This window comes from Rhizoctonia solani, chromosome 4, assembly GCF_016906535.1.
Source record: "Rhizoctonia solani chromosome 4, complete sequence".
NCBI lineage: Eukaryota > Fungi > Basidiomycota > Agaricomycetes > Cantharellales > Ceratobasidiaceae > Rhizoctonia > Rhizoctonia solani.
In genome coordinates, this window is record NC_057373.1 from 3,339,335 (window position 1) to 3,362,309 (window position 22,975).

General features: G+C 48.7%; 4 protein-coding genes across 4 annotated transcripts; 1 reads left to right on the plus strand and 3 right to left on the minus strand.

Annotated features, from left to right (window-relative positions):
* Positions 1-358: 358 nt before the first annotated feature.
* On the plus strand, positions 359-1,671 carry RhiXN_01128 (Lipase (class 3); the record flags this gene model as incomplete). The annotated part of the gene is made up of 11 exons (XM_043320947.1): positions 359-598; positions 652-688; positions 743-808; positions 862-902; positions 953-1,015; positions 1,078-1,094; positions 1,160-1,195; positions 1,272-1,303; positions 1,346-1,389; positions 1,441-1,587; positions 1,666-1,671. The coding sequence occupies 11 exons, from the start codon at positions 359-361 to the stop codon at positions 1,669-1,671; spliced, it is 729 nt and encodes a 242-aa protein (XP_043179959.1).
* A 491-nt stretch (positions 1,672-2,162) lies between these two features.
* Positions 2,163-4,481, minus strand: RhiXN_01129 (Tyrosine kinase family catalytic domain protein; the record flags this gene model as incomplete). The annotated part of the gene is made up of 10 exons (XM_043320948.1): positions 2,163-2,286; positions 2,321-2,334; positions 2,388-2,456; positions 2,509-2,637; positions 2,691-2,711; positions 2,774-2,821; positions 2,872-3,045; positions 3,133-3,339; positions 3,392-4,371; positions 4,433-4,481. 10 exons carry the CDS (start codon positions 4,479-4,481, stop codon positions 2,163-2,165), a joined length of 1,815 nt encoding a protein of 604 aa, XP_043179960.1.
* Positions 4,482-5,662: 1,181 nt separating this feature from the next.
* Positions 5,663-11,302, minus strand: RhiXN_01130 (DNA-directed RNA polymerase III subunit C5; the record flags this gene model as incomplete). Its single annotated transcript, XM_043320949.1, has 15 exons — positions 5,663-5,772; positions 5,829-5,858; positions 5,915-5,935; positions 5,986-6,027; positions 6,079-6,129; positions 6,177-6,239; positions 6,292-6,333; positions 6,382-9,715; positions 9,768-9,828; positions 9,879-9,926; positions 9,978-9,999; positions 10,050-10,129; positions 10,180-10,357; positions 10,407-10,977; positions 11,048-11,302. The coding sequence occupies 15 exons, from the start codon at positions 11,300-11,302 to the stop codon at positions 5,663-5,665; spliced, it is 4,908 nt and encodes a 1,635-aa protein (XP_043179961.1).
* A 75-nt stretch (positions 11,303-11,377) lies between these two features.
* Positions 11,378-22,500, minus strand: RhiXN_01131 (proline dehydrogenase; the record flags this gene model as incomplete). The annotated part of the gene is made up of 31 exons (XM_043320950.1): positions 11,378-11,922; positions 11,970-12,168; positions 12,235-12,295; positions 12,522-12,678; positions 12,938-13,256; positions 13,321-13,412; positions 14,193-16,105; positions 16,157-16,189; positions 16,240-16,337; positions 16,389-16,594; positions 16,651-16,750; positions 16,800-16,938; positions 16,997-17,065; positions 17,113-17,159; positions 17,218-17,413; positions 18,382-18,448; positions 18,511-18,962; positions 19,014-19,162; positions 19,212-19,451; positions 19,522-19,749; positions 19,810-20,164; positions 20,216-20,318; positions 20,475-20,551; positions 20,605-20,627; positions 20,681-20,708; positions 20,765-20,831; positions 20,897-21,318; positions 21,374-21,531; positions 21,591-21,830; positions 21,880-22,101; positions 22,153-22,500. 31 exons carry the CDS (start codon positions 22,498-22,500, stop codon positions 11,378-11,380), a joined length of 7,353 nt encoding a protein of 2,450 aa, XP_043179962.1.
* Between the last annotated feature and the right edge of the window lie 475 nt (positions 22,501-22,975).

The window sequence follows — 22,975 nt, forward strand, 5'->3', positions numbered from 1 at the left end:
CACTTCCACTCCTTGTATTATCTGACCTTATGTATGCCTATATTTAATTGGATTGCTAGAAGTTGTTTTCTCTCTCTGTATGTATATGAACCATATATCTCATGGCAGCATAACTTATGGTGCACAAATGCAGAGTTTCCAATTGTAACCACTTTACGTGCGCGTCTTCACGCACCGTATTCTCGACTCTTCACGCTGCTCGCAAGAAACCAATAAATCATATGTAATAGATAACTCAGAACCCAGGGCCTACGTACATGCGCATGGTCATTTCAGTCAGCACGAAGTATAAAAAGGCTCACCTCATATCGACAAAGATATCAACCAAAGCTTGAGAATATTCAGTTATATTTGAGAAATGATCTTCACTTCGGCTCTTACTGTCACGGCGTTTGCCGCTGCCGCTTTGGCCGGTTCCATCGTACCCAGGGGAACAACCAATGCTCCCGCCGATGTTATTGACAAGATTCAACTTCATGCCGCCTTGCCATGGCGGCATACATCAACCCAGGTGGATGCGAGTCGTCCATCTCGGGATCTAAGGTACTACAGCAATTTACGAGTCCAGCCGGGCAGAACGGGCACGTTGACCATCCCTGTTAGCGTGCTGTGCATCTAAAAGTCACGCGTCTGTTTAGATTTATCATTCAGATGAATGCAACCAAGGAGGTGAACATTGTATTCCGCGGTACGAGAGTTTTCTCGCGTGTTCTAGAGTTATACTTAATTGCTTTATATGAAGGTACATTGAGCCTTCGAAATGGGCAGACCAACGCAGATAGCACGCCCACCCCTGTTAGCTGGCCAGGTAAGGGGCATGAGTGTACGGGAATTTTTGTGACCAAGGTGCATTTGCCCTAGGATGTACTGGCTGCACCGTTCACCATGGCTTCTACACCAACGTGAGTGCTTTGAGTGTCACCTCGAAGATAAATTCACAGCGTCTGTGTAGTACCTGGACGCCAAGAACTATACCAACGGATTCGCAACTGCGTTCAACGCCGCCTCAGCTCTGGTATGTACCAGTATCATACACTTTGGACTCTCAATTTAACGAATAACTTTTCAACTCAATAGGGCTATAAAGTCAACTGGTAGGTGATTTTCGTACCGTTTACATGCTACTATAAGTACTTATAAATGCTGACATGATGTTCAGTGTTGGCCACTCTCTAGGGGCTGCGGTTGCTGCAATGTGCGCGTGAGATTTATACCCCTCTGGCAAGGTTTCTGAGATATATACCTACGGATAATTCCGCACTATGAACCAGGCAGCTGCCACTTGGGTGGACTCTCGCCTTGGGTGAGCATATAAGGCTCAAGTCTTGGCACACACTGATGGTAGCAAAAACTTCAAGCTCTAAGGTATACCGTGTTGTCAACGGAGGGGTGAGCGCATACGTACTCTAAAAATTACTCTTATATAAAACTATCTTTCAGGACTCGGTTCCGGCTCAAGTTCTTGATGCGACCTACGTACACCATGGAGTTGGCTATAAGCGTGATGGTTCTAATGCAAGAACCTTGGTTTGTGCCAGTGACACTGATCCCGAGTGTGCCGGAGGGAGTAACGTTGTTGATCAGTATGTGCGCTTCCATTATATCCTGAGAAAGAGCACTAGGACTAACCGTTTCGAACAACTATCTCGATATTGATATGTTCAGTGGTAGGTACACTCTGACCATCACACACTTTCATCGATACCAACGCTATCAATACAGCGAGCTACTACTACACCTTTGGCTTTTGTGGATGAGTTCAGATGGTGCATAAAAGTCGACTACTCACTCCAGATTCTCGACTAGGGTGCATGAATATGTAGTGACTTGTAAACTTGAAACTGTGAATTAGAGCCTCTCTACATTGAATTTGGTCATATTAGGATAGTTTGCAAGACGGAAACTTTCAGAAAACTCAAGGGTTTGATCTACACATATCGGGATAATTCAATAGTCAAAAATGACGAAACCTCTTATACATTTGTGGAAAATAGAAATTTCAACTAGGGAAAGAAGTGTGCACGACGATACTCGTGAGTGAGAAGTTTGCTTTGGTAACTAAGAGACATACAGTTTCAACTATCTCTGCTACTGAAGGTCGAGAATCAGGCTCGAAATTCCAACAGCTCATAAGTAGCTCCCATATCTGATTACCTCTCCCATCATCCTTGATCCGGTCTATCGGACGAGTTGGTAGAACTTTTTTTTGCACCATCAATATTACTCGATAATCCATTTTGCAATCCGGATAAGGAATGTTTCCAGTAAATATTTCCTGAGTCTTTTCTGTCAGTGAATACGTTAGAGCTTATGGGTTCACCTCACAAGTATTGTCTAAAATAAGTGAGTGTTAATTTAGACATCGTTGCTTATCACAAACCTCTCACCATTCCAAGGGCGTATACGTCACTCTGCTTGCTCCTCTTGGAAGGGGTTTCCGACAGTAGCTCTGGTGCCTAGAGAAGGAGGGTTGGGAGGTTGAAGGAAAATGTGTAGGTGTTGGCGTACCGCCCATCGCGTGCTTCCAGGTTGGTTGTTACTACTACTTCCAGAGAAAGCGAGACTAACTCCTGACATAATCGAGAAGTCGAAATCGCTTAGCTTGGCGACACCTTCGGAGGAAACCAAGACATTCATCTTCGGACCGAATGAGAAACTCAGTTACATCTAAAACTGTGCAAGTCACTTACGGCTTTGAGGTCACCGTGTATCTATTAAATGATGGCCATGAATATTTGTATTTGCTCTTCAAAGGTCCAGAAGTGGGACGCACCGCTTGACTATTATGCATATATGCGAGGCCTGAGGCGACTTGAATAGCCTAATTGGCGGATGAGGGGGGTTAGGGATGATTTGGCACCGTGTACGAACCATTTGGTACCGGTCGACCCGAGGGTTTCTTAGTATATATTCACGTAGGTTACCATCATCCATCCACTCCGAAACCATCCCGAGAAATGCTCCTTTGAAGATAATAATACCCATCAACTGATGGATATTATCATGTTTCATTCTTGACCAGTAGAATATCTCTCGTGTAGCGCGCTAATTTGGGTTTACGTTACCGTTAATGTAGCTTTTTCATCCGAGGAAACTAAAGGGAGAATTATAAAGACTGGACATGGAACACACCTTGAGCGTTTTGTAGTCGTGATTGTCAATTTCGGAAGAGCGCCATGCCTTAATTGCTACCTTATTTCCGCTGTACAGCTCCCCCTTCCATACATCACCAAAGCTACCCCCAGTGAGTATTCTGGCATTATCCTGTCTGATGTCCATTCGGGTCGACAGGTCAATACAACCATGATCAAGCAGACGGTCGAACATGTCCTTCATAGTCTTCAGCCTACGTTAATAGCTAGACAGACAAGGAAGATATTTGTTTAGTCACCATATTCCGGGTAACCTTTCCTGAGTTATCGGATCTAAGAACACTTGAGTCTTTGTCATCTTCAAGTGCAATCGTAGAGCCATCATCATCGTCTGAATCAGAGCTGTTTTCTATGTCCCAAATCATAACTGCGTTGTCGTTTGAGCCTGACGCAATGCGTGTTCCGCAGGGCGAAAATGCAACCGCATACACCCAGCTCGTATGCTCCTCAAACGGCTCAGTAATCAAATCCCCTCTTCGTGTATCCCAAACGCGAACAGTCGAATCTCCGGAACCAGAGACGAACCGGACTCCATCAGGAGAAAAGGCGACAGAGCTGACCCACCAGTTGTGCCCTTTGTACGGATTACCTATCATTTTTCCACTTCGGATATCCCACAGACTGGCAGTCCCATCGTGTGAGCCTGACAAAATCTGTGTGTCGTCGGGGGAGAGCGCGACTGAATTGACTCCCCAGGTGTGACCATCTATGGTCATCGCTTCCCCTCGCTCAATATCCCAAACACGTATTGTTCGATCTCCTGAACCTGAAACTATCCGGGTGCCGTCGTGAGAGAATGTCACGGTATTGACCCAGTCTGTATGCCCGGTAAATGGGCCAGGGGATTTACCGCCTTTAAGATTCCACAGCTGCACAGTGGTATCATTCGAACCCGAAACAATGAGATTGGCGTCCGGAGAGAACGCAACCGAGGCAACGCCATCCTCATGTCCTTTGAACGGTTGGTTTATTTGTTGACCAGTGTTCGGATCCCACAAGCGAACCGTCGAGTCGCCAGATCCAGAAGCTATCATATCACCGAGGGGAGAATAGGAGACCGATTTCACACCCCATGGCCAAATATGTCCCTTTATTGGGTCGCCTCTCGAGAACGTGCTCTGCGCGTCCCAAATGCGAATAGTGCTGTCATGAGACCCAGAAACGACCGAATTGCCGTCCGGTGAGAATACTACTGAATTGACTGCGCCTTCATGTCTATCTGATATGCGCATATATATTCAGCATGGTCAAGTTTGATCTGGCAAAATTGATCGACTTACCGTGGAGGATCACGTTCCGCCGAGATCCTGGTGCCTGGGACTGAGGCATCCAAGCTTAAGAAGTCTGCTAGTAATTAGAAGGTGAATGCTAGTGTGTTGATCTCAACTATGGTGTCTGAGTATTATATGTGCAGATTAAGATGACGCATTGAACACGTGCATGCGCGGAGCCTGTCAGCTTTATCCACTTAGCCTCGTTTAATGGACGTCATTAGACACCTTAAGCACCACCACTATTTCAAAAAGCGGTGGCCGATTTCTCCCCTTGGCTCGGCCTAAAGTTGTCTCAAAAGCTTGTACATTTTACTGTCCGACGTTAATATCCCCTCCTTCACAGTCAGAAAGTTTGCTGCTTGGCGGCGTTCGCCTGAACTGGCTCGCCACTTTTTGAAATTGTGGTGGTGCTTAAGGTGTCTAATGCCTGTGCATAATCCTTCTGTGCTGAATAAGTGTGTCAATCTTCCTGAACATTTCGGTACACCTCGAGCAGTGGGGCCAATAAAACTTTATGAAGCCAGTGTAACCTTGCCGTCTTTGTAGTTTGAACCCTCCTGGGCTTAACAGAACCATTGGAATGGGCCGATTATCTAGGGGTATTGTATTCAGAGGTGTTCAGAGGAATGTCATTATGAATGCTGCGTGTACGCTTCGCAAGTCGTGCTGGAGCAACCGCAGTCAGCTTCCCTTGGCGCTGACTCTTTATTGTGTTTGCTGCACTGTTGGCCGACAAGGTGTCCGATTTAGGCACGATATCTTTCTCGACTCTCAAGTCTAGGGTTCTACTTTTCGTTTTGAGGGAATCCATCATCCAAGACTGCATAGCTTGAATGCGTTAGCTGCTTTTGGAAATTGTTTTTGATTTTCGTAGTGCTTGTATGTAGAATAGTTTTGTCTCATTACTTACGATCTAGTCAAATAATTGATCTTAATCTTTCTGACAAACTGCGCTGGAATTGAAGCAAGATGCCAGCAGTCCCTAGACGGTCCGTATCTGGTATTCCTATCCAACAAAATAAGATGGTGTTAATGGTGATAGTTTATTAGCCGCATCCTTAATGTACAACAAACTGATAATGAGAGTAGGTTCAACCAACCCGTCCGGTGCCGTTTTTTTTGCTCACGCATGTGTGGTGGGCTTATAAGATACATTGATCGCACGATCAAGTGCGGGGTAACACATAAACAGAGTAAAAGAGCGGAAACACAAGATGTACGATCACCTATTCACACCTACTTCCATGACGGCGACGCTTGGTAAGTTGCCGTGTTACCCCAAGGAGATGTCTGCCCATTCGTCTGGTTCTGCTGGTTCTGGTTATTGGAATCTCCAGGTGCGGGAGCTAGGTCACGTATAGGGTAAGTTTGTGGTTACAGAAACCGTGCGCTGAAAGCTTACATCGTGGCGACCAAACAGGAGAGGTAGGGCCTGCAAGAAGGATCAATTTAGTATATAATAACATTTAATTTCACCAAAGAACCCACTGTAAGCTGGCGATACTGGAGCTGTAAAGTTGGTTAGAATACGTATGCTAAATGGCATCACTGCCACTTACTATAAGCCGGAGACGCAGGGCTGTACGTCGGCGATGTTGGTGCTGGAGGAAATAGGAATCAGTAACGCTCGGCATATGCCAATGTAGACTCACAGTATCGCGGCGATGTCATCTTTGGCGATGTAGGCGAAGCTTGCATGGGAGCTGCAAGAGAATAAGAAAGCGTCAATGATACGATGTTTAAAGCTTACAAGTAGGACTGTAACGAGGCGAAGTTGGGGAGTAACGGGGTGACGCAGGACTGAAGCTCGGTGCTAATGAGGAGGATATAAGTAATACATCCTTGCCCTCTTGCCAAGTACTCACATGTGCTGTAATAACGTGGTGAAGTGGGAGAATATGTTGGAGCTAATCATAATGTCAGTTAGAGTCTTAAAAAGAGATCGACAAACTTACAAGTAGGACTGTAAGTAGGTGATGTTGGAGAGTACTGTGGCGAAGTAGGGCTGTACTGTGGCGACGTGAGGTTCATGTTTGGTGATGTTGGGGAGTACGCTGGCGACGTTGCATACGGCGACGTTGCGCCAAACGGTGAGGCACCATAAGGAGAAGTGGCTGCGACCATCGGCGAAGTTGGCATAAACGGAGAAGTAGGAGAGTACCCAGGAGAAGAAGGAGAGTAACCACCGAACCGCGAATCTGGACCCATTGGACTTTGACCAAATGGAATAAATGAGAAACCGCCCGATGCTTCGTCAGCGTTGGTTGCCAAAGGCGAGAACGCTGCACCCTCGGTTCTCCACGCCTCGGCCTGCATAGGGGACGCGGAATCGTACGGTGTCATGGCCAGGCCTCCAGCCGGGGTCGCTCCTCCGCCCATTTGAGCCGCCATCATGTTTTGGATCGGCAGTCGCGAGTCAACAATGACGTCTTTGAGCATGTCTACATCGAGCGCAACATCGAAAGAGCCCGTTCCCATCGGCGCCATTTGTCCAAACAATACGTTCTCTGCAACACCATAACAATCGTCCTTTTCACCAACTGCAGCGGCCTCCATCAGGATTTCGACAGTTTCTTCGAACGAGCAACGCATGAGAGCACCCGTATCTGCTCGGTTAATACCGTGTCGAGTAATAGCCATCAGCGTGCCACGGTTCGTCATCAGGTCGGTGAGGAGCGCCAAGTGTCGGTAATTGACGTAAGAACCATCAAACTCGATAACGTTGCGCAGTTCTCTCAAGATGGCAGCTCGCGCAGCCTCGATACCCAGAACCTCGAACACCTCAGGGCACTTGTTGGAGTAAGTACGTGTAAAGTCAATGCCGTCGACGCTGAGCACACTCTTCAAGTTTACGCCATCGGTTTCGAGGACCCACTCCTTGGCCGAACGTGGTTGCAGCTCTCCAGCAGCGTCGATCATAGGCTTATCATGCTCGACCATGAACACACGACGAATGCCCTTGACACCACGGAGCGTGACCGAGTCGAGCATGTTATGTTCAATCTGACGGATGAAGATATCTTCTTCGGTATTTTCGAATGCTTCTTCGTCCTTGTCTTGCATGACGATAGGTCGGCAGCGGAGGATAAGCTTCTCGGCGTTGTCATCGGAAGGAATAACTTTCATATCCGGGTAGAATGCCTGTTCAATGCGATCGGCAATGTAGGCCATGTCGAGTTTCTTATCGAGGACCTTGGCACGGTCAAGTTGGATACGAAGAACCCATGGGGATTGCTGAGACAACGTCCGCTCGACACTCTCGTCGGGGATGGCAAAGAAGGTCTCGACGAAATCGCGATCCTCGTCAATGATAGTGTTGGTGGGATCGGGATCATAAACGATTTCGGTCGTGGCGGTAATAGTACGAAGCGTAGTATGAGCAAGCTCAGTCTGGATCGTCTTGGCCTTGTGTTTGCTCGAAGCATACTCGGACTGGAGGTACACCGTAAGCGAAGGGGTCTTGATGTTCGTTGCGACGTTGATGATTTCCTTCAAACGAGGCACACCAAGCGTGACGTTCTTACTCGACACACCAGCATAATGGAAAGTGTTGAGCGTCATCTGCGTAGCCGGTTCTCCGATAGATTGGGCAGCGAGGGTACCGCACATTTCTCCGGGGTTGACAATCGACGCGTTGAACTTGGTCTCGACTTCACCAATGATCCAGTCAAACGCCTGTTTTGTCAGGCGAAGTTCTTCGAGGACGGGGCGAGTGGCGAATGTGGAGCGAAGGTGCATGTTGAAAAGCATCGTCGCGTTATCTTGGGCCTCGAGACTGATAGGATCTTCGCCTCGCACGACGATTAATCGCGAACTAAGTCCTGAAACCTCATCCATGATATACGCAGGCTCAAGATCACTTGGCTTGCGTCGGTCAATGTGGAAAATCTGTTGCGCGTTCTGGATAACACGACGGAGGTTAACGGGGAGGTAATGGGGTTGGTTAGGGTCCGCAGTCTTGAAGATAAACTCTCGGAGCATCTTTCGGTCCTTGACGAGTTGGGCGTACTCATTGTCGAGCTTGTATTGCAGTTCGGGCGAAGAGGCATCGAGTCCGACTTGGAGAGTGCCTGGCGAAAAGCCGCTTCCAGCTTCAAGCACGTCAACGCGGTATTTGCGCTCAAACGCGCGGTTCGAGAGGCGGTAAGGCTCGACGGATTGTCGTTCGATAAAGGCGCCATCCATTCCGTCCTCGCCATACGCGAATTGGACAATATCACCCAGCGAATTTCGGACGGTTCCATCGTAGCAGACGGCAATATCTTCCATAGCCTTGACCAATCGACGTTGGATATACCCAGTTTCGGCAGTCTTGACGGCCGTGTCGATCAAACCTTCACGACCAGCCATGGCGTGGAAAAAGAACTCTTGGGGAGTCAACCCACGGAGATAGGAATTCTCGACGAACCCTCTGGACTCGGCGCAGTAGTCGTCCTTGTTGAAATGAGGCAGCGTGCGATGCTTGAATCCGAACGGAATACGCTTTCCTTCGACGGATTGTTGGCCGACACAACCGGACATTTGGGAGATGTTAATGAAAGATCCCTTGGAGCCTGCGACGACCATTTGCTTGACGTTGTTATCGTTCTTGAGACTGTCTTGAGCATCTTTACCCGTCTTGTCACGAGCCATGTTCAATTCTCGATTGACGTGACTCTCGAATGACTCTCGGATAGTCATACCCGGCTCGGCCCTAAGACCATCGTACTGCGCCTTTTGAATCAGCTGGAGCACGTTGTTCTTGGCCGTCTCGATGTGAATAGTGATCTTGGACATGGTATCCTTGTCTGCAATCGTGTCGCCGATACCGATACTGAACCCATTGTGAAGGAGCCAAAAGTTGACCACCTTTTGAAGCGAGGTGAACAAATCGCGCGTAATTTCGGGCCCCTTTTCACGGAACGTGATGTGGATGAGACCGGCTTGGGAAGCACCGACAGTCTTCTTCTCGACTACACCGTAAAGAATTTCTCCGTTTTCGATGCAAATACCATCGTCGTTTGCGGGGTTTGCAGGAACTCGGTTGGTGCGTTTATCCTTGTCAGGTGCACGGAAAACGTTGATACCCGAGGGAATACACAAACTCAAGATTTGCTTTCCTGTCCAAAGGGGTTTAGGTTTCAAGATAGTCGGGACCGGAACTTGGCCGTCCCATTCGGGGACCCAAAGGAGGATGTTCTGAACAAAGTTCCAGTCGAGGAAGTTATCCCTGAGGGTAATCTTTCGGATACCGCAAAGCGTGTCCTGCACAATACCCATGACGGGTTTGTTCGCTTGAGGGGAGATAATCTACGTCATACAATCAGTATAAAATGATACTTTCCGAGGACTGGCGGCATACCTGACGGGGCACCCAAGCAATCTGACTAAGTTCGGCTCGAGTCTCTTCGCTCTGAGGGATACTGAAACCCAATCAATATCATTCATCGAACGTGCACAAAAGACAACGTACTGCATGTTCATCTCATCACCATCAAAGTCGGCGTTGTAGGGAGGAGTGCTATAACAACCGTAAACACTGGTCGTCTTTCAACGACAGTTGACAACTTACACGGAAAGATTGAGTCGGAATGCTAAACCAATCATTAGGCGCAACTTTCGATCCAAAAACGGGACAGCTTACTTGAATAAGGCATAATCTTAACACGATGACTCATCATACTCATCTTGTGCAAACTAGGCTGTCGATTAAACAGCACGTAGCTATATCACATGTAAGCATCTTGAACTAATGAAAATTAAATTCTACTTACTCTCCATTCTTCAAGTGTCGCTCCACGATCCATCCATATTGCAATGACGTATCCGCGCGCTTGTTGTACCTCAAATCGATACGCTCGCCGCTGTCACGAACAACATAGCGTGCACCGGGATATTCTCGCGGCCCATTTCGGACGAGCATTTGAAGCCACTCAATGTTATACGGGGTTACTATTTCCGTGGTTAATTCAACGCATGAAAACGACAAATAAACACGCACCTCGCTCAGGATAAGTCAAATTCATAGCCATACTCCTTGGCACTCCGACCTCGTCCAACATCAAGTTCGGATCGCCAGTAATGACAGTACGAGCCGAAAAGTCGACACGTTTTCCCATCAAATTTCCACGAAGACGGCCTTCTTTACCCTTTAATCGCGCACGAATCGCCTTGACAGGACGACCGGATTTCTGAAGTGCTTGCGGGATACCGGCAATATCGTTATCCATGTATGTCGCAACATGAAACTGAAGCAGCTGTTCAAACTCGGAAATGACATGCGCAGGAGATCCCTCCTCTTCGCACCGTCGGACGTTGATGGACGCTTTGAGAATGTCACCAAGCTTGTACGTCAAGTCGTCTTCAGAGCGGACAGTTCCTCCATCGGCAGAGATACTCGGACGGACAGGTGGAGGTGGAACAGGAAGCACGGTCAAGATCATCCAATCAGGACGCGCAAACTCTTCAGAAAGACCCAAGAGTGCAAGGTCCGAATCAGGAATCTTCTTGAGAGTGTTGTACACGTCCGATGCAGGGTACAATCGCTTCTCGGGTTGAGACGTGCGACCGTCCTAGTGTCACAATTCACACAACCAGGGCAAGTCAGTCGTCATCACGATCAAACGTGAGAACCAGACAAACCATTTCCTCATCGTCGGCGCGGCCCTTTTTATAAACGAGGAAAAGCTTGAGGCCCTCCTTACGGATGAGCGGTTGTACATGACCGCACCCTCCGTGTCCGACCTTGGCAGGTTGGGCAGCTGCACCTTCATCGTCCTTGGTCTCGTCGGCCTCGCAGATCATTTTGCCCTTGCAGTGGGCCCAGACGAGCGCCATGCGCTTCTTGGGGTCCCGGACGTGTCGGATCTTCTCAGCAAACTGGGTATCGTTCTGCATCGAGCCGAGTGAGGAGTATCACATGCAAGGCAGAAAAGAAAGAGAGAGGTACGGGCGGTCAACGAACATGATTCCTTACGAGCGAGCAACGGCCATGGAAATAAAATGAAAGTAAAGAAAAAACTTGGTACAGAGATGGTACATGGCCGCCTTGGTGAGCGGACGAGGTGTGCGGTCAGCACGCGCCAGTCCAGTGCGCTCGAAGCGATCCGCGTCCTTGAGACGGGACCGATTGTCATCGCGACATGGACATGACTCCTCTTCATCCCCCCATTTCACCACGGCCGGTGGTGCCGGCGCTACACCCAAGTCCAGTGGTGCAATGACCCAGCATGGCGGGAAAGAGAGACTAACGCGGCGGTCAAGCGACCGAAGACGCGCGCTAGCCCGGCATGCACAGGTCCCACATGGACTGCAAGTGTAACGCCAGACTTGGAACCACGAAAGCAAGTGGCTTGGGGTTCTCCGAGACGCGGAGAGAGCCCCCAGAAAATGTACGGGTATATCGGGTGGGGGTACCGAAGGGGAGGCTTCGTAATATTCACTCACAATGTCCGCCTTTAACTTTCCACAATTTACACAAATACACTCGAGGATCTTCTTGACCTTGTTGAGAAACCCTGCAATTCGATTAATACAAATTTGTCAAGTGTGCAATTGAACGCACCGATGTGAAAGACTGGGCGAGCCAGCTCGATATGGCCAAAGTGGCCTGGACACTCGGCCATGCCCTCGCCACATGTCTGGCACTTGAAGTTGCGATCGACGGTGCCAAGACGCGGATCCATGAGACCGGCAGTCTTGACCTTACCAGTGCCCTCCTCCAACACTTCGGGAAACTCGATCTTGCATACCGAGTACGCTTTCTGCGTGGGAAGCCACATGGTCAGCGCCCCCTAGCCACCTCGGAAAATAATGTAAAAAATACGTACGATTTCTTCGGGAGATAAAATGCCAAACTGAACCTCTTTTACTTTTCGCAGGGGGACGCTACTGTATGCAAACGCAGCTCCGGTGGACATGGTGGCAAACTACGCACAGACCACTCTCTTTCTCAACACAACCAGAAATTATTTGTTTTGTTTGTTTATAGTCCGAGCCAAGACACCGAGAACAGCAGAACACGCGGGATTAAATGAAGAAAAGGAGCAAGGAAAACCAGAGACGACTATTTGTTGTTTTTCGAGGAGACCAACAACACGCGAAACGAACAAATCACTCGGGATTTCCCGATTTTTTCGTCGATGAGCGAGTGAAGAGGACTATACGTTCGGGACTGCCAGCAACAAGCAGTTCCAATACGAGGTTTCGGCGATGGAACAGCACGGTACGGAGACGCGGCTGTAACGTCGGGAGGGTGGCGATAGAGTCAAGAACTAGAACCAAACACGCTTCAGGGCCGGCAAACTCGACGCAAATTTCCAATTCTTCAGGGCCGGCCTTGCATACATGATACCCATCCGAGTCAATCACCATAAGTATACACCGCGAATACAAACACAATGCACCACAGTCCGAGTCATACAAAATACATAACAAGAAGAAGAAAAAGAAAGAGTCAGAGTCAGATTCAATAGTAGTCCAAATCAAGTTGCCTCGGTTTTAGCCGTACTGGAGACACATACAACGACGCACTCGACTTGCGCAAAATCAATGGGCAAGCTCCATATTTTGAACGTTTTCGGCGGAGCAGGGGGGACTTGCGCTCCGGCTCCGGTTTGGGTTTGACGACTTGCTCCTGTACCGCACCAAACCACTCATCCTCCCCAGGCCTCGACGTCTCACTCTCTATCGGCTCCTCACTCAACTCGACTGGGAGTTCAACAATCGTCTGAGCAGGTGTCTGACATTCAGACCACACTGTGCCGTCCGAATCTACAGAACTCATCGAGATCTTACGAATGACCCGTCCCCCATTTTCGTGGTCGCCCTCTATGGAATCTGCATCCATGCGCTACAAATTAAAAGACGGTATCAGCTCAAGTACGGTAATCTAAACCCGAAATAAACCGACGTACCGGAAATTCGACTCGGTCTGATTCAGTACTAGGCGCCTGTTCGTCGTGGACCATAATTTCGGTGGTTCGGAATCTACGACGGGGGTTGCCAACTCGAGGTTCGAAGTCGTAGCTGGCAACTCTGAACCCACAATAGGCAACTGACAAGTCACCTCTTTTTCTTCATTATTTTCAAAGGATACACGCGCCCTGGCCATATCCCATCGGTACTCCAAATAGCATAACTATATATTCCAAATTAAACCCTCGGTCAAGTCTCAGACCCGGAAGAAACAAAACCACTCACCCCGCTCAATGCAATCCTCAGTCCAAACCACCCAGCAACAGCCAACGCCTTACTCTTTTCCCACAACGTCATTTCCTCCGTCATTTCGGATTTACGTACAAAACTTGTCCTTACCTGAGGGACACCCACGACCAAAACGACCGGAATCCCAACAACATCGACTCCCAAGATACACAGTCGGCTCAGTTTACCGGGAACGAACGACTGGAAGAGGTATGACATGAAATGAGTGGGTGTTTTATGCATTGTAGAAACCGAGACGGAGGAAAGAAAGAAAGAAAGAGGAGGCAGACGCTTATCGGCTGGTTCCTGTGAGGACGCCCTGAATTTATAAGGGTTGACAAGGAGACTAGTCCGAGGGTGGGCCCTGGCATATTAATCCATCCAATACACGCCGAGCCAAATAGATCCCGCCGAAATTTTAATTGGTCATATCAAGTTACTGTATAGTGATAGGTACAACTGTCTACTACTCGGTTTACTTGTTATTGTGAAGTCTCCCCCACACCTTCGTCCCAACTGCAAAAATGAGACCGCATCAAAAAATAGCACCTCATACGCAAGGAATAAACCAAATAAAACGCACCTTTGAAGGCACCCTCCAGGCCTTGCTCGACCTTCTTCTTCGTATCTTGCCCCGCATATTTACCTATAATCCCTATGGCCGTATCAACATACTGTCCACCAGCCACGCTATTCCATTGCGGGTATTGTGGCCCAGGAGCCGTATGGCCCTGCCCTTGTCCCTGTCCATACACCTGCTGTTGACCTGGTCCCCCGGGTCCTTGAGGCGGATAGGGATTGTAACTCCCTGGAGCCTGAGGAGGCCAACCAGACTGGGGAGTCGAGTGGCCTCCCGACTGGGACGGGCTCGAACCACCATAATACCCCGAATGTCCCGAATGCATCGAACTGCCCGGGGATTGAGGAGGTTGCTGCCCACCAGGACCATAAGGATGTTGTCCGCTAGGCCCTTGGGGTGGGTACTGTCCACCCGGACCTTGATTGTACTGTCCACCTGAACCTTGTCCTTGAGGCGGATACTGTCCTGAACCAGAAGCAGGCAGATGTCCGTGCTGGCCCGGTGGGTTCGGCGAAGGCCCAGCAGGGGCGTACTGCTGATGAGGCTGGAAACTCGGCCGAGGGGACTGCGAAGTCCCAGGCCCGAGTGTAGACTGGTGGGTCGGAGTCGGCCCAAGCGTAGGCCGATGATGCGGACTCGGTGGTGCGTATTGGCCGGGTCCCAGCGTACTCTGATGTTGGGGGTGCGGGTGCGGGCCAGATGGAGGGCTCGTGTTATGGGGTGAACCAAATAACGTAGCCTGGTGTACTGGTCCAGGACTGTGTTGATGTATAGGCCCGGGGCTCGTGTGCAGCCCACCACCCTGTAGCGGAGCAGGATAAAGAGGATTGCCAGGCATCCCAACCGATGGGGTAGAAGGACCAGAGCCCGAAGTTTGTCCATACGAGTCTCGCCTCGCATCCGGTCCTCCAAATCGTCCAGGATAATTAATTCCCTCGAACGGTGAATTGGGCGTTCCGGGCGGTTGAGTCATTTGGGGACGTGGTTGATTCGCACCCGCGAACACATGTTCGGGCGCAGGCCTATTAGGCTCTCCAATATTCATACCTCCCAATTGGTCCGTCAGTCCGCCAATTCCAGCCACCGTGAATGTGTTAGGAGGAGGAGATGGATGGGTACTGTCCGAAGACTGAGGACGACCCGGTCGGGAAGGTGGGCGAGGGGCCATGGCCGGTGGACGCGACGCGACAAAGGGGTGCTGGGGAGGACGTATGGGCATGACAGAAGGAGACGTCTGCCCTCCGATTCCAGCCATCGGTGGAGCTGGGCCAGAGGGGAATCCCACTTGAGGTTGAGTTGTATATGCAGTGTATGTAGTAGGGGTTTGAACTGCGATGGCAACAGGTGCATTTCCGGGAACGGCAATGGGTTCTGGGCGGTGTTGTTGTTGGCCGGGATAGCTACCGTGCGACCCAACCGAATGCGTCGAGTCAACGCGCGAGACCGGAGGACGATCTGCAGGAGGGAAAGGTGCATTGTGATATGACGTTATAGGGGAAGCAGGGTTGGCCGGACCAGAAGTAAGTGATTCTGGTTCGGTCGTGAAAGATGAAGGCGCGGGAGCGGGCAAGCTATCATCCTCAATACTATAGGGTGGTGGAGCATCAGACATATCAACCGTCATAGCGCGCGGCGGCGCGGGTGCAGATGCCTGGGCAACGTGCGCGGAAGGGCCAAACCCACCAAGTGGGTTCGCGCTACCACTCGCAGTAGGGATTTGGTCGTCATCGCGCTCTTCATAGCGTGGTCTGGTTGACCAGTACTCGAAAAGTTCTTTACGAGGGAATTCTTCGTATAGGCGTTTTTCGCCTTTGAGCGCCTCACTGGCGGAACCGGCTATCCGAAGGTACCAATCCGAAGGAGTGCTGTCGCTCTGAGCCCCTAAGCTAGGTAAAATTGCTGTCCCTTCTTCGAATCTAGATTCAAGGATGGTACCAGCAATTCAAATAGAAATAGAATAAACGTACCCGTCAAACATTTCAGCATACATGAATCTCACACTAAAGGTAAAGGTTAGACGACAGTTTCATACAATAAGCGACGGATTTACCCGTCTTTGTATCCATTATAGATTTGGCGCCAGAAGAATGCGCCGTCTTGACGAGGGGCAGGTTCAGTACTTGATCCGGTGTTAATTATAAGAGGTCCCTGAAGAACAACGCGTTAACTAGCATGAACAAGTAAAACGTTTGTGCTCACCTCATTGCCGGGCCATACAACCCCAACATAATCAGTCTTCGTCTGGCCGGACTTGGACGCCTGAATGCCCGGTTGCTGAAAGTCCTTGGAGAAACGTTCAGCGCCTGATTCGTCTTGGAACGTTCCAATGCACATAGGCGCGATCGCGTCAGCTACAGAATAGACGGCTTGCCAGTTCTGGTCTTGCTTCTGCCATGTGATCGGCACTGAGTTGGGTTATGTATTAATATTCAGGTTATTATTCATCCATTCAAGTACATACCTCCAAGTATGATGTAGGCTCCACCCGCGAGCTCACGAATTCGGCTAATGAGTCTCATTATCATTTCGGGTTCTTGGCCCGCATGCTTGAATCCGACACTCTGCAAGGATTAGTTAGTACCACGCAACCGTTAGACATTAGATACTCACCCAGAGAGCGACCACAGGTTGTCCGTGTTCGCGAACATAGGCCGGGCTATTTAGCACATTCTTGGAGTTTATCATAAAATCCCAATCTCCCATTATCCATTGTTCGATTTGATGTGATGGCAATCCGTTGAGGTCGTACCTGAATGGGATCATACGTTTCTTCGATGCCATGACTCCCTTTCAAAAACTGCACTCACATTATGCTGACAACACGGGCCTCTTGTTCTGCCGCCCGAAATATATTATTGATGCCTTCGGATCGCAACCTGTACATATATCAGCACCGTATTAGCTTCTGTGCAAAACTACGCACTTCATTATCTTTATCCCTACCCTTCCAGGCTGGTAGGCAGCAGCAATCTTTTATGTGTGTCAAATTCCTCGCGTTTCCTACGCTGGTGTGGAGCAAGTCACTGACCTCACTACCTCGCCGGGTCAGAAATAGACCGTCTATACCATGCATAGCCATAATATTGAGGTGACGCCTAATAATTGCAGGATTTCGCGATGAGAACAGCCGGTGTTGAGCTCGAGGCATCACGGCGAGGTCCCCAGAAGAATAGTACTCGGGATCGGGTAATAACTCAGCGTTAAACTGGCCATCTTTGTCGGTCCTACACTACAATATCGGTACCTGCTATTGAAAAAAAAAAAAGAATATATATTACCAGTGTGCCCATTCGTTTGCTGTAGGTTTGTAACGTCAGACCAGTTAGAGGTGCGTAACCAAGCAAAGCCTGTAGACCAACCTTGAGCTACAGATGGACCATCGTTGGGACAAGTGAACCTAGACACGAGGAGACGATGGGCGTTTATTAAAATCCCTAAAACATAACGTTATACGCACCATCCTTGATAACCGACTAAGAATTTCCCTCGAATAGTCGTCGGATCGGCCCTTTATTATTCGGAGTTAAGACACCTTGATCAGTTCATTACGAAACCGCCCTTGGCACACACCGAGTTAACTTTTTACCCGGATCTGAAGGCTGTTTGGAAGTCATAAGGAGCGGTCCTCAGAGCACTAGGTGTCGATGTTGTTGAGGTTATCTCCAAGTGGGGTATCTGGCAACGGCGCTCCAGGCACAGAGGTAAAACATGCGCCAAGGTCCAGGGATCGTTGCCCCAGTGTCATTTCGGCGCTTCGATCACATTGGAATTGACTCAATGGGCGCTCGATTTCCCCTAACGACCATCACAGAGTTTCTACTGCTGTACAATGGATTTCTATACAAACAATACATCTCTGGTACCTTTGATCTTGGCTACCCAAATAATCTCTTTCTAATCTTTTGACCAATCATTCGACGTTCTGTGGTAGCCCCTCCCTCACCCCCAAGGACCGACTGGTTCTCTATTGCCCTACATATTAATTTCTTTTAGACAAGCTCAATTTGATTGGTGTAGCGAGAGAATTTCCTTACCTCCTAGCCAAGTACGGCATCACCTATAGTCATAGAGTTAGTGAATTAATTCAATTATATCACAATTTCACTTGCATCTGCCAACGCTCCATAGGGCACGTATCTACAAACCCCAGTAGTAATTATTTGTAAGTTGCTAAAAGAATACTACAACTCACTTAAGTACCATCGGTGAGTTTGCCTTGACAGTATGTACCATCCAATCAGTTAGATCATCGCGCATGCCTATTTATTGGGATTCAATACACATGCTCTTGAATCTTCTATAAGCGCTAGAAAAACCCCACCATAAAGTTGTCCAAAGCACAATCGTTCCTCGACGCCGTCCGCTATAACCACTTCTTTGTCGCCAGACCTATGCGCAAGCCCAGCATCAACCAAGTTTTCCAGTATATATGTGCACGAGAGAGCGTTATGAGTCCCAAATAATATCCCGATGTCTGTTTGAGGCGAAGAGGTACGTGTGGGTTTTCCTAGCCACCCTGCTCCTGTCAGGATGGCATTTTGAGAGCCAGAGAGCCTATGATGTTTTGCAAGTTCGTTGATCAAAAATTTCGCGCAGGTATTGTAACACGCGTCTGTTTGTGATTTCTCAGCCCATACCGGGCAGTTAGGGCTTTGCGACTCGGGGTATTCGGCTGTCTCCTTGTCGTAATATGCACCTCTCACTAATTTAACGCCTAGAGTGTATCCAAATGCTTGTGCGTCTTCAATTGATCTTGCTAGGTGCAATGGCGTTCTAAATTATGGTAGGCTCAGATAGTGATTGTTGAAACTCAGACGCACCCACCGTTTCAGGTATGCCTGATATGTTGCATACACAAGAGGCTGCTCATTGAATCGGCCGCTGCTCGAAGGCTTGTTGAACTCCCTACTCAAAGCCAATACAAATGCATCGATCCCAGGCTGGTACCATGTATGCTCAGCATCGAAGATGAGCTGTATTTTGTAAGTAAGCTTTAGCGGTTCGCAGAGCGTCATCACATACCCTGATACCTCTCTCCTTTGCTCGATTACATACGGTTCTCAGATCTTCATAAAGAACCCTAAGCGACTCGATATCTTCTTCTGTGAGCCCAGCCTTGATCAGAGGTTCTTTTGCTCCTCTAAATACCACCATATCAAAGGAGCCTGGCGTTCCGGGAAATGGTACATCATCCGCCGGTCGCGATTTGAGCAAGAATTTAGACATTCGCTTCAAAGAATCTGCAGATGGGACCAAAGCACTCTACGTGGTGGTCAGTATGTATATGCCCAAGCCTACACATTATGCTGAGTTACATAGATCCGTTACTCACCAGTTTGATAGCTACCCATGTCTTTCTTGATCCCTTTCGCGTGTCTTCAAAGTCTCCGGCAAACTCCACACTAGCTATCATTTCTTCCACATTCCTCTTCCATTGATCTGCCCTCCCGCCCTGGTTTTCGTCTACTTCGACACTGTACGCAAGGAGTGTGCCCTTGTTCTGCTCTCTCAGTGAAGTTATCAAGGGCAGAGTATCCTCGCAAGTATCGCCTCCTACGAACTATTATCGAATGAAACCGATTGGTCTGTAGCTATAAATAGTTATATAGATACTACCGACCTGCGCAAAAAATGTCCGTCTCACGACGGCTTGGCTCAACTCTCGTACTCCTGGGACGCTCGCACACGTCTCCAAGATAGTTGGTGACCAGTTTACCAGAGTGGGTACGGAGCATATTGAGTAGACAAAATAGCCTCGCAAAAGCTCCCCTAGAGATGTGACAGGTTCCGTTTCAGTATCGGCATAGATTGTAGCGATAGCACTCCAGGAAAGTGCACAGGTGCCCAGGCCAATTCCTAAAGTTCCCGCTCGCCATTGAGAATTACGTGATGGGTGCGATCCGCGCGTTGTGTGCTTTAAACGTTGAGGTGCCAGTTGGCATCGTTCATGACGAAGCAGACGGCCTGTTCCGTACCTAAGCAGCATATCGGGCAAGTGATAGTAATTGAGATCCAATGCCGATTACATGCAAGTGGCGCCTTTATATAGTCCTCTAAGATCTGAAGATCGAGTAGTAGGAATTGTCACGCGGATATCGAGGCCCTCCCGGGAGGACTCCCGGCGCAGAGCTTCTTTCTAGATAAGATAAGCATAGCATATGCTTCTTGAAGTCTAAATGGGTCTAAGTTAGTGTCTATGTGTGCAAATGAATCATCCTGTCTACATGAATGCTGAAAACATGAAATACTATCAAAATCTCGTAATTTATCCCATAATTCGTTTACGAATAAGATCCCCAGCACGTCTTCTTTCCTCTGCAGCCCCTCCCTCCCCGCTCAAAACAGACTGGTTTTCGATTGCCCTAAGACATATAAATCAGCTTTTCGTCATGACTTCCGTAACATGGCTACTAACCGTCGACTCAAGTATGGCATAACCTAATAACTAGCGATTAGCGAACGACATTTATAACCTCCAGTAGGTCACCTACCTCAGCTAGTGCACCGTAAGGAAGGTATCTGCCCATGACATGATCAATTGGCAAATTCAGTACGTTTGGTATCAAATGACCTACTTGAAAGCCATCGGAGATTCAGATTTGAAGACGCTCGCAATCCAGTTGGTGAGTTCATCACGCATACCTACAAAAGTTGGTGCATATAGTCAGCTATTGGGCTCGATTTGCTTAAGCCTCGGAACAACATACCATAAAGTTGTCCAAAGCACACCATGTCTTCAACTCCAGTTTTGACTTCTGCCAATCCTTCTTCGTTCTTGTGAGCAAGCCCAGAAGATACCATGCAATCCAAAACCTTTTGGCACGACTGTTTGTTGTGTGTCCCAAAGAGCATACCCAATCTTGGTTGCTGAGGGCGACGAGGGTCAAGAGAGGAGGCGGTATGACGGATCAATAACTCGGCTGCTTCATCAAAGCAGCGATCCGTTTCCTCTTTACGAAGCCATACAGCGGGATAAGGCTCAACGTTTATATCTGACTTGGACTCAGCCATTCTCCTTTCATGATACGCAATCTCTTGCCCGTGGTAAGCACCCCTGACTAGCTTGACACCCAAAGAATATCCGTGTCTCTTTGCATCTTCCATAGCGCGAGAAAGATGCAAAGGTGTCCTGTTAATCGGCGAAATCGCTCAGCGCCAGCCGTTGACACTGGACTTGCACTAACCTTCGAAGATATGCCTGATAGGTCCCATAAACCACTGGCTGTCCATTTTGGATCTTGGACTCGCTCCCAGCATTTGGTTGGTTGAATTCACGACTCAGAGCAGTCACGAAGGCGTCAATACCTGGTTGGTACCACGAGTGCTCTGCGTCCACTGTGATCTGGGTATTGTAAGCGACATTTACATTACAACTGAAACTGAAACTGGACTGTTACTTACTCGAACTCCGCGTTTCTTCGCCTGGGCGCAAATCTGCCTCAAACTTTGATACAGCTCATGGAGTGCTGTGATATCCTCGCTACTCAGCCCCTTAACAGGAAGGCTACCTTGACCTTTGCTGAAAAACGCAACATCTGTAACATCAGGTGTTCCTGGGTAGGGCACATTTGATTTAGGCCTTGAAGCTAACAAAAAGGTTGACAGTCGTTTGAGAGAGTCAGGAGAAGGTAATAATGCCGTCTATTAACCGTTAATTTTGACACACTCTTAGATATGGCATAAAACATACCAATTTAACGGCGACCCAGGTCTTTCTCCCGCCTGATTGAGTGTCCTCAAAGTCCCCGGCGAAGTTGACACTGGAGAGAATTTCTTGGACGTTTTTCTCCCACTGAGCCCCTTTGACGTCACCATCGGCCTCGACACTATAGACCAACAAGGTTCCCATGTTTTGCTGGCGCAATGACGTTATGAGTGGTAATGTGTCCGGGAGTGAATCGCCTCCTACAAACTATAAACAAGGTCAAATAAATTCGCACTATATTGAATGAGGCTAGCGAACCTGGGCAAAGAAAGTGCGTCGAACAACAGCCTCGCTCAACTCCCGGAGTCCAGGGATATTTGAACAGGTCTTGAGTATCGAAGGCGAATTGTTCACCAGAGGTGGAACAGAACATAGCGAGTAGACTAGGTAGCTACGAGCGAGAGAACTTAAGGTGGTGGCACCGGGAGGGGCGGTGTTACTGTCTGCGTATATTGTCATGCCAGCTACCCCGAGCCCTGCAGCACTCGCACCCAATCCCAAAGCGAGCCGGGAGCTCCTTAAGGGATTTGGCGTGGTGTGTAACTGACGGGCTGAATGACCTAGGTAGCCCATACGTGGAGCTCGACGAGTACACGTGCGGAGCATTGTTGTAGCTGATGGATGCGAGGAGATGTTGGAACCTAGCCCGAGACATCTGACGTTAAATACTGTAGTTTGCAGACACCGGAGCTCGCAAAGGGTTGATCATGTGGGCGTCGAGGCCCTAAAGTCTAAAATCCAATTGACCTTCGACATGTATGATAAGATAAAGAATTGCCGAGCTTGTAATTCCATTTATGGAAAGCAATACGAATACCTGTGGGACGATTCAGGCCTCCGGATAAAAGTTTGTAGCAAAATTTTATAGAGTATAAAGATGATTTTGCAGCATTTCATCTGCCCTAATGATTGTTGAACACGCACTTAGCTCCGCTGCCTCACGTGATAAACGTCCTTTTGGAAGTCAACTTAGGTTATGACAGGATTGTATCAGCAACATTACCACTGATTGGGTCATAAGAAAACCATTGAATCACGAAAAAAGCCCATTTGATATCAACCGTTTATACCTTTGATAGTC